This window comes from Myotis davidii, unplaced genomic scaffold (assembly GCF_000327345.1).
Source record: "Myotis davidii unplaced genomic scaffold, ASM32734v1 scaffold189, whole genome shotgun sequence".
NCBI classification, from domain to species: Eukaryota; Metazoa; Chordata; class Mammalia; order Chiroptera; family Vespertilionidae; genus Myotis; species Myotis davidii.
Genome location: NW_006383017.1, coordinates 7,273,139 through 7,284,901, shown reverse-complemented (window position 1 = coordinate 7,284,901; position 11,763 = coordinate 7,273,139). Strand labels below are relative to the sequence as shown.

General features: G+C 39.9%; 1 protein-coding gene across 4 annotated transcripts in view; it reads right to left on the bottom strand.

Moving 5' to 3' along the window:
• Positions 1 to 11,763, bottom strand: part of SLC25A26 (solute carrier family 25 (S-adenosylmethionine carrier), member 26) — a 53,148-nt gene that overhangs the window by 40,728 nt on the left and 657 nt on the right. For all 4 annotated transcript variants that reach the window (XM_015558238.1, XM_015558237.1, XM_015558239.1 and 1 more), the window contains exon 2: positions 3,565 to 3,721. In XM_015558238.1, coding sequence (XP_015413724.1) covers positions 3,565 to 3,721 — 157 coding nt within the window. The remainder of the gene's footprint in view (positions 1 to 3,564; positions 3,722 to 11,763) is intronic.

Sequence of the window (11,763 nt, the reverse complement as noted above, 5' to 3'; positions counted from 1 at the left end):
TTCCCTACTCTCCTCACTTTTGCAGAATTTACCAAACCCATATTATATGCCCGACCCTGGCCTTATGAAAATGCAGAAGACATGATACCTGCCCCAAAGGAGCCTCATAGATAACCTAGTATTTACCATTTTGTACTAACAAATCACTTGACATTTTTAGTAAGCTTTCTAGAAAGGGATAAAATATCCCTATACAAACATAAAAGAATCAGTATAGACAGGTTAAAATTACAAACATAAACCTTAACAAAATAAAATATCTCGTGATATTTTATTGCTGTTTATCCAAAATAACCATGGATACTTTTTACTACATCAACCCACTTTACATCAAGGAAACAATTAAAACTGGAAATCAAAATCTCCAACAGCTACTCCTATCACCATGCACTGATCTAGCTGCAGAGGCTTTACCGCCTGCCATGTATCGCGAACCAAAGCATGTTCATCACTTTCACAAAAGATAAGGCACAGAAAATAAATGAAAGACAAATTCATCTTTTGAAAGACATCTGAACATGTCACATTAAAGTCTGAAACACACAGGAAAGGAGTTTGATAGTGAAGCTTTATTGTTGTCAACACTCCTCAGGCTGGTAACTAACGCACATCAATGGAAGCACCTGTCCCCCGAAGAGAAAGACCCATGAAAGCAGTTTTATATAGTCAACACAGGTCCCTGTTTCCATTGGTGGTTCCTAAGGAGACACTCACTCCTTTAGCCCACTCATTAAAATACAACGGGAACAGCTCCTCCACCTGCTACACAATCCACCCTCCCACCCCGGCTGGGAGAAGGGAGAAAGACTGCTAAAAGTTCCAGATTTTCATGGGTAACCACCTCCACCTGGTCAGACCATATTGCTACTTTTATGATAGACCAAGTCCTTTAGAAATGTAAGCCCAACGTCTCCTGGGTGACACCCAAGAAAGCCCTTGCCAATTGGAAATGATGGCAAAATAAGGTTCCAAATGAGGCTCTAGGCAAGTTATAACAAAGACTCGGGGGTGGGCTACCTGATATCTACAGCCTCTTGTAGCTCTTAAAAAAACAAGCAAACCAAAAAAACCACTGCTATGGTTTTTCTACATTCCCTTCTAAAGGGGGTACCTTGTCATAATCAGGTCTTTTTGTCTCCTCTTTCGACCTTCAGTCCCCTCCATCCCCTACAACTCACCCCTGCAGAATACCTTCTCAAAAAAAGGCTACAGCCACTTGCCGGGCCCTGACCAGAATCCAATGGAGGTTCAAGGCCTACTCACCATACGCGTGCAAGCAGCCAAGGACACAGCAAGCAGTATTACTATGTTAAAGGCCCCTTTGCCCTACACATGCACGAGGGCAATGACTCAGCAGGAGCAACATACTACTGCGCAAGCGCAACCTTACATACCCTGCTTATGTTAATGTAGCACGAGCTGCACTAATTGGCAGGAGGCCTCTTCTGTTTGAGCATGTATATAAGTTGCCACTGATGAGCCAGTTTGGGGCTACTTCGTTCATAATAACACATGTCCCACTTACCTACTGTCACCCGTGTATTGTTCCAATTTCCTACACCCAGAGGGGTCAAGTCCCTGGCTGAGGAACTTGCCCCCAACACCACTGAATATTACTCAGACTAGGACTTGAACCAAAAGCAACAGGAAAAAAAAAGTGCCACATAGAAAATTTCAATTCACCAACAATTTACAGAAAACCAAAAAGACCATTTCTGAAACTGACACTATTTAGCCAGCATCTCCAATCCAGTGATGTTCTGTGGATGGAAAAAATAAAAAAATAAAGGGGCCTGCCAAGAGCACCACTGTATCACACACACACAAATTTGAAACCACATTCTGTACATAAACTCCTGATGGCAAGAATCTAAACCAGTGCTGTGAGATGAAAGGAGCACCATGTGCCCTGCAGACTATGGACCATGCTACACCTACCAACAGTGATTCCTAGGTGCAATCTGTAAGGAAAAGACATCTTTAGGACAATGATGGAGATACCATAAAAATAACAGCTCTGGCCAGGTGGCTCGGTTGGTTGGAGCATCATCCCATGCACTAAAAGGTTTCAGGTTTGATTTCCAGTCAAGGCACATGCCTAGGTTTCGGATTAGATCCCCAGTCAGGGCGCATACGGGAGGCAGCCCATTGATGTTTTTCTCTCTCACATGTTTCTCTCCCTCCCTCTCTCTAAACATATCCTCTGGTGAGGATTAAAAACAAAAACTGATGAACAAAAGATAGGTACTTAGTAACGTATGCCTTTCAATTCCCTTGTTCAAAGATTCCCAAATTTGTCTGCTTATTAAACCACCTGGAGATTTTTTTTTAATTTAAACTTCCAACTCCCAGCTCACAGCCCATCAATTAAATCAAGATCACTGGAAGCAGGACACAGGCAACAGGACTTCACAAAATCGGCCCCGGCGATCAAGGGCTGCAATGTGGTCAGATTTAGGAACCTGCCCCTCGCCCACACACACACAGTTATCACTGACTGGGGGCTCAACAATGACATGCTATAATCAATTACTGAAGGCATTGCGACAAATAAAAACTCAAGGGTAATCTCAAAACAGTTTGTTGTCTCAGGACTGATGGAGCAAGGGGAAGAGAAAAGAAAGAAACAAAGGGACCAAAACATTGTGCTGTCCGTGCACCACAAACCTCTACATGAATGCTGTGCTCACGTGGGGACACAGATGGACAGCTAAATGTCAAGTGAACATGGAAGAATTTCTCATAAATTATCTTGAGAAAAAAGAAATCAAACCCCAGGATTTAAGAATCTCCTACAGCAGAGGTTCTATAATTGTGTGTGTGTGGTGGTGGTGATTTTTTTGTTTGCTTGGTTGCTTTCCAATGCCACACAAAACATCAATAAACAATTAAAATGAGGTAAATATCTGAAAAAAGTACAGTATACCAACAAGTGGATTGAGTAAAACAGATGATATTGATTCTAGAATAAGAGGCCATACATCATATAATGTGACTTTAGCAAGACACTGGGAGCAGAGTATCGAGGAGGTTAGCAGAATTGGTTGCATCAGCTAAGAGCAATTCTGTGAAGACAAAAAAGTGTAATGCCTCTTAGATTCATCGGCTTCAGCAGACTCTCCGAGGCAGCAGCTATTAAACTCACCTTCGCACTGGAATCACCTGGGAGGCTACTAAAACCTTGCGAAGCCCAGACCAATTAAACTCCTGGGTGTGACACAGGCATCAGCAATTCTTAAAACTTCTCAAGAGATTTCAATGTGCAAGCAAGGTTGAGAAACTGCTCTAAGGCATCACAATTAATGTTAGAACACTTTAAGGATGCTAACTGGAAATGTTAACAACAAAAACCATTTTTAAAAGATTGCTCATATTTTTTCTAATATAAATACAGTGGAATGGGATCTACAGCTGATTAAAATAATTGGTTAATGAATGGAAAACAAATTCAGAAGATAAGTCCCAACACGTAAGAAATTCTATATGTAGTGCCACCACCCACCATTCTGAAAATAATCCTATTATCTTGGCTTTATAGCAGGAGAATACCAATACAATTTTTACCATTAGGAAAGGATCCAATAGCAGCAGAAGGAACGCCAGCATATATTCCATGAAAACCACCAGCCTTATTAAATCCTTGGGGACTCTGCAGCCTCGTTTTAATGGTATCCAGAGGAAATAATATCAAATCAACAGAGACACCTGCTACCCCACCAGCCTTTAAAAAAAGAGGGTGGGGGAAGAAAAGGGAAAATAGGTTACAATAAAATAAACTCTCTGCCATTTGGGGTAGGGATAAGAAGGTAGTCTTTAAAGCATATTTCTCATAATTGTCAGTTCATGGACTATTTGGCACAGTCAAAAGACCTACTCCCTAAATCTAGAGATTTTCCAGGGGGAAACAACCATTATTATACTATACTTTCAAATTGTAAATTTTTAAATAAATGTTTCTCTTTAAAGTGAATTTTACAATTTATTTCTAAATAAATGTGGTATTGTCCAAAGACCTGCTACCTAAATCTAGAGATTTTCCTGGGGAAACAACCATTATTGTGCTATATTTTTAATACTTTCACATGGTTCAAAGTCTCTTTTCCTGTTCCTACTTTGGTTGTTTTCTTATTGCATCCTTCCAAAGTTACTTTAGACATATACAAGTAAATATGAATATGTATTTTATTTTCCTTTTTTTAAAAAAATAAAAGGTGTATACAATAAACACTCTGCTGAACATTCTTTTTTTCACTTAACTTATCTTGGAGATATTTCCATATCAGATCAAATGTTGTATTTTTGTCTTCTTAACAATGAGTGGTGAATCTGCAGTAAGACTTTTTTTTTTTTGAGACTTCTATTTTTAAACAGGTAATGAGTCTTGTGAATCTAGATCCCTATTTTAAGAAACACATATCTAAGGATTGCTATTTTGTGTATATTTGAAAATTCCTTGATAAATGTTTTAATTAAGTGAATAAATGGGGGGAAATAGAACTAATTCCTAGAAGACATTAAAACCTGGCCCTAAGCAAACCATGTTGCTTAACCGTTTGGCTGCTGACGTATTTTTTCGGACATATGCCAAAACTGCGGCACTAATTGCGCATGTATGGGAAAAAATGTAAAACACTTTTTATACAATAAACTCACTTGTATTGCTTTGCAACAACAAAAATTAAAAAATACCAATTGTTTACATAAATTTGTTTTAAATAAGAAGAGCGCAATAGCGCTCCTTAGCAGTCAAACGGTTAAGGATGGAAAGCTGCACTTCAAAAAGTTTAACCCTCATGAGGACTTGGAGCATATGGAGAGTATTTTAAAACTGGTTACACTTCAGTCAAATCAAAAAGATACTCAAAAAATATAAACTCAAACAGTGTCAAAGAAAGGTCAACACACACGGTCTAAACGCATGATATGAAGATGCGTATGGAAACCAGTTTATGCAGATGGAAGAGGGTGGAGAGCAAACTCACTGTGGCTCCTACATCGGAATTCTTACACTGAACTGTCAACTTGTGCTATCTCGTGAAGTGTGAGCCACGTGACTATATTACCTATTCAAAGGGTTAAAATATCCACTAAAAACCTATATATTCCAAAACGTAGACTCAGAAGAATTTGTATTATTCAAACATACAGGCAAAGTTCAAAACGATCAGCTGTTTCCATCTTTTGGGCTACAGAACGCTCAGGAGCTTGCACCCAGCTAACACTCTGCTCTACTTACCACTCACAACAAAACCACTGCAAGACATCACTGGAGAAAAGAAATTGCTCTGATGGGAAATCCAATCATTAACTAGCATAGGTAAATATTAAAAATTAGTTTCTACTAGAAAAGCACATTACCCGAAACATTAATACTACCCTGTATGATGGGCCTGAAAGACACAACAGAACCTCAAAGACCACGAAAGTCTCCTCTGTGAAGGACCTAAAAAGATGCCCCCCAAAGAGCAGAGATGAGCTGGGAGAGAATCACATGTGGCAGTAAAACAATGACAAATGACATGGGATTTCTCTCTGGATAAAAGGTAGCCTTTTCTAAGTCATGGGAAAAGGTTCTTAAGTACCATAGAAAAGTTTAAAAAAGTCAACCTTCTTCTCATTTATTTTTGAAACATTTTACAAAATTCAGTATGTAAATAAAATATCTTGCCTGCCTCTTTATTTTCTCAAAGCTCAAGAGCTAATTCTGCTGAGAATGTATGATATGACTGGATTCCTTAAGAACATTCTGCACTTCATTACAATTTTTTCTTTAATCTTAGGAGAAGGTTCAGAAAGTGCTTGCTATCTACGCCTCAATTGTAATCAATAAGTTAATTACACTTTTGCTCTCTTAGGCTACTTTGCATGCATTGAATCTCTGGTCCTCCTTCATCAGAATTCTTATCTGCTGAGAATAAAATGACCAGATTCAATCTACTTACTAGTGAAACATAAATCAAAAGTTACTAACTGCTTCTGCAGATTTTAAACTTCTGAGGCTCAAATGGCATTTAAATTCATAAGACTGAAAAACAGCAATGCAAACAAACAGGTAACAGAAAGCAGGAAGAATACCTTTATATTTATCCACACTGCGACATATTTAAGATTTAAACAAAAACTTTAGTAGTGCTTATAATTTTACATCAGTGTTGTTTTGTTCATAATTATATACAAAATATACATGCCAACGTCAGTTAAATTACAAGAAACTCTACCAAATTATTTTATTTTTTTAGCCTGAGAATTTTGTTCTATTTTTGATCATTTATCATAAAGGTTCTCAGGCAAATGATTAGTTTCAAGATTTATGGTAGCTTACACTGAAAATGGTAATTTAAGAACTAAACAAAAATCCAAAGATATAGAACAAAATTCAGGCAACCAGCAAGCCTTAGTACAGCATAACAATTTATTGCGACCTTGATATCATATAGATAAAATACACAATTCTACCTCAAGTTAAAAAAACACAAAAAGTGCTGGCAGGCTGCAGAGAAGTGTCTAATTAGTGCTTTGAAATTACTCTGGGAGTCGATAAAAGTCAAAATTACTTGCTATAAAACCTTTATTTCTCAAAAGGAGGCTGCACAACAACAGAAAAATCAGTGCTAAAACCAAACCACTTGTCTAATTTAACTAAGCAAACCATCATAGGCCGCTGGCCTAAACTTCAGCTAAGAAGAACCAATGCCCCCCCCCCACCGCCCCAATATTAACGTGGCTTCTCTGGGAAACATCTGTCCTTGACATTCTGGGGTTTTCTTCCACAAGGTCTTGAAGCTTGTAGTTCACTGCTCCTGCTTCCTGGATATCTGTCTCCTCCCCATTCCCCATGCATCGCCCTGCAGCGCTCCTTGCCACTTCCACCCTGATGGCAGTCACCTTTGTACAATGCAAACTTCAATTCATCTGGCCACTGTCCAGCCTGTAAGTCCTCCAAACTCTCCCCAGCCTCAGAACAAAGGACAAAATCCAGTAAGGCTCCGGAAGTTTTACCTCTCCTCCCTAACTCCAGCTGGAGCTCTTTTCCTCCAAGTCATCTGATGTTCCTCATTTCTTGGACTTTACACAGCTGTTCTCTAATCCCCAGGTCTAGGATTAGACCCCCTTGTTTCCAAATACTGATCACAATTTTAAAAAATATATTTTATTGATTTTCTACAGACAGGAAGGGAGAGGGATAGAGAGTTAGAAACATCGATGAGAAAGAAACACCGATCAGCTGCCTCCTGCACACCCCCTACTGGGGATGTGCCTGCAATCAAGTTACATGCCCTTGACAGGAATCGAACCTGGGACCCTTGAGTCCGCAGGCTGACACTCTATCAATTGAGCCAAACTGGTTAGGGCTGATCACAATCTTAATTCTATAACTGAGCATCCTACTATTGTCTGTATGTCCCACTACATCGTAAGATCCATACCTGTCATGTTCATCAATATGTTCCCAGCACCAGCACACAGCAGGCACTCAATTATTTGAAGAATGTATGAATTAATGATTATAAGGGCTCCTACCCATATTTTAGAGAGTACAACAAGTCAACCTTAAAAAAGTACAGCAGATTTTTTAAAAATTGCAAAACTCCAGATCAAGCAATTCCCAAAAGAAAAATATAAATGGCCAACAAAGTTATGAAAAGATGCTTCCCCATCATTAATGACCCAATAAGAACAAATTAAGACATTTCCCCAATTAAACTAGAAAAGATTAAAAATATAAATAGTTATGGGCACTATAAAGGGAAACAAATTATGATAGCCTACTGAAGGACAATTTGGTAAAATGTCAATTTTAAATTATAAAACCCTTGATCCAGCTATTTTATTTATATATATTTCACTCACAGATATGCATAAATATACAAGAATATTTACTATAGCATCGTAACTAAAAAGCAAGAAATAACCTAAATCCAGGAATCTTGTTAGATCAGTTCGTATATCTGAGTACTGTGTTGCCACACAGCCTTTAAGAGAATGAGGTCAATTGGACTCACTGGCACAGAAACATGTTAGATTATTAAGTTAATCAACTTAGCTGTGCAGCAATATATGCTATATCATCCTGCCTTTCAAAGAAATGTGTGACTCTTTGTATATGCGTAGTTACAAGTCCAAAAGCAGACACACTAAATTGCTAAAAGTTACTACCTCTGTGGAAAGAGACTCAGGATGAAGAGACTTTTTACTATCTTGTTAATTTTTGTATTGTTCAAATTTGGTTGAGTATTGCAAACATATAAAAGTGAAACTATTCAAAATCCCTCATAAAATAAATCCTAACTCACGGGTTACATTTGGTATGGAACAGGCACTCAGGAAGGGGAACTAAGAACCTCGATCTATGGGCCGGTTTTAAGCTACCTGTTGGACTTCATTTCACTCCAATGAACCTGAGCCTGTCCTGACACGTCTTGAAACTTCTCATTTCTGTGTTCCTGCTTGGATTTCTCTCAACCTGGAATGCCCTTCCTATGGCCGCTGTCTCCTGAAGCCAGCAGACCACCTGTTTCCCTGCCACCACACACACACACCCCTGCCAAAGCATAAAAAAGATATTTGTTCTGAATTATAAGTTATATCACTAGACAATAAGTACTGCCCAAACTATTTTAATACATTTTTTACAAAGAAACAAAATCTTTTAAAAAATATTTATTGTTGAGAGTATTACATGTTTTAAATTATAGCATCTATTTTTTCATTTCTCAAGTACAGTCGACGAGAGCTTTTAATTTTTAACACTGACAAGAAGTGTTAAGTCATTAAATTAACATTTCTCTCATCACTGAGACCACTCCACATGATTCCACTTGCACTTTCATTTTTACAGCATTACACTACCATGCAAAGGACGGTCTGTACTTTTCACTGCACAGCACCAACACTGCCAGAGGATGTGCACCTGCAGCTTAGGATGGTAGGGGTGTTTTTGGTTTCATGGTACAACAAGCCAGGTGAGTAGATGAACTACAAGGTCAGTGAAATAGTGAGGTACTCAAGAGGAGAGACAGAAGAGGCAGGCAGGAAAAAATAAACAAGTGGGACTACATCAAACTAAAAGCTGCTGCACAGCAAAAGAAACCATCCTCAAAATGAAAAGGGAACCCTGTATGGGAGGACATATTTGCCAATGACAGATCTGATAAGGTCTTAATTTCAAAAAATATATAAAGTACTCATACAACTCAACAAAAGGAAGACAAACAATCCAATTGAAAAAAAGGGCAAAGGATTTGAATAGATATTTCTCTAAAGAGGACATACAAATGACCAAGAGATATATGAAAAAAATGTTCATCACTAATCATCAGAGAGATGCAAATTAAAACAATGGGATACCACCTCACACCTGCCAGAATGGCTACCATCAATAAATCAACAAACAACAAGTGCTGGCGAGGATGTGGAGAAAAAGGAACCCTCGTGCCCTGCTGGTGGGAATGCAGACTGGAGTCGCTACTGTGGGAAACAGTGTGGAGTTTCCTCAAAAAATTAAAAATGGAACTGCCATTTGACCCAGTGACACCACTTCAAGCAATATATCCTAGGGAACCTGAAACATCAATCACAAAGAATATATGAACCCCTATGTTCATAGCAGCACAGCTTACAATCGCTAAGATCTGGAAACAGCCCAAGTGCCCATCAGTAAATGAGTGGTTAAAACGCTGTGATACATCTACACAGTGGAATTCTATGCAGCTGTAAAAAAGAAGGATCTCTTATCCTTTGAGACAGCATAGAGGGACCTGGAGATGATTATATAGGTGGGAAAAGCCAGTCAGAGAAAGACAAGTATCACATTATCTCACTTATATGTGGAATCTAATAAACACAAGTTTATGAATAAAATAGAGCCAGAGGCATGAAAACATGAAACATACTGACGAATCGCAGATGAAAGCGGGGTCAGGATTAACCAAAGAAAAGTATATGCATATATGTATTGCTCATGAACACAGACAATAGGGTGGAGAAGGCCTGGGGCATGGCGGAACCGGATGGTGGGTGGCAGGGGGGAGAAAAAGGGAGGACATCTGTGATACTCTCAACAATAAAGATTTTTAAAAAACGAATGAATGAAAAAATATAAATATAAAAAATCAAGTAGGTTTGCCAATATTGTTCCATCTCTATCCCACCTCAGTTTATTTCTCTCAGAGTACTTATCTTTTGGGTTTGGTTTGTTTGCTATGGTATCTCCAAGGGTAATCACAGTGCCCAGAATACATGGCACGGTGTACATTAGATTGTGTATTGAATAAATAAAATGATGTCTTTAGTTGGAATAAAACCTAACTTCCTTGAAACTTGTACCCCTTGACCTAAATTTCAACCTCTGTAACATGAAAAAATAAAAGCATACCTTCCAACATGTGTACACTTTAGTAAAATTTAAAACCATTGTTCTTCTGTTACCTTGGGCACTCACCTGTTTTTAGCAGCTGCTCCTAACTCCAGAGAGTGTATCAAGGAGCAGCTAAGGGCGTGGAATCCCAGGCGGCATTGCTAGGGCTGGAATCTGTTCTCCAGCACTGACCTACATGAAATGCATTTCCTTTGTGTGACTTTGGACAAGTCCTCTAACCTCCCTGTATCTCAGTCCTGCCATTTGGAGAGCTCGAATAAGACTTCAACTACGACAGAATTAATTGAGACGATGAGTGTAAAAAGCTCACCCCAGTTCCTAGAACAACGCTGGACATCTGAACTACTGCTGCTGCCCGCGCAGGCCCGCGCAGGTGTGGCTTAGTCGGTTGGAGCGTCGGCCTGTGCGCCCAAGGGTTGTGGGTTCGATTCCCAGTCACGGCACAAATCTGGGTTGCGGGTTCAAGCCCCATATGGGAAGCAACGAGTCGGTGTTTCTCTCTCCCTCTCCCTTCCTCCCTCTGTCTCTCTGGACTCAAGGAAAAACATACCCTCAGGTGAGGATTTAAAAACACACACAAAAAGCACCACTACTGAGATCTCACTGGCTAGACAGGCAAATTCCTGGAAAGTGGTAACACACTCCTTTGTCTGCATCTCTAAGACTGGGCTTACACAGTCTCAGCAGATCTACATGGAAAACTACCGTCCCGCGAGTCTGGCTGCGGCGCCTCCCTCCGCCTCCCGGGGAACACCGCCACCAGCCCGCCCGCGTCATCCTCCCCGCAGCCCTTCCCTGGTCTCCACCCCGGACCCCGCGGGGGCACCTGCTCGCCAGGTTATCGCCAACACCCGCAGCGGCAGACACTCGGTTATTAGAGGAAACGCCGCTGGGCCTCCATTTTCGGTGAAAAGCTTTTTGAAAGTTTATTTTTCCTTCTCACAACGAGCCGATCTCTATCGTACTCACCGCCATATCTAGAATGCCCTACTGGACCTGCCCAGAGAGGCTTCAAAATATTTATTAAAGGACTGTTCCTTTTTTTATGTTAGTAAGTGTTGATTCTAGTTGTTTCCTAAGGAATCAAGCACTCCTGTCTCACAGGAAGCAGAATAACCAGATTCATTATACAATGAATAAATGAATGAATGAATGAATGGGAGTGTCATTTTTCCGAGACTGAGAAAAAGCACAGAACATGACAACATGGTCTGGACAGAGGGTCTGCGCGACCTGGGTGCGCGTGTCTGGTTCTGTTGCTATATTCCTATCCTATATATAACTCCAAGTTCTCCAGTGCAGTTACATCAATGGAAGCTTTTACGTAGGGAAACGGTCTCCATGCGGAGAACGCGGAGACCGGCTGCCCTTCCCCGTCTCTTCCC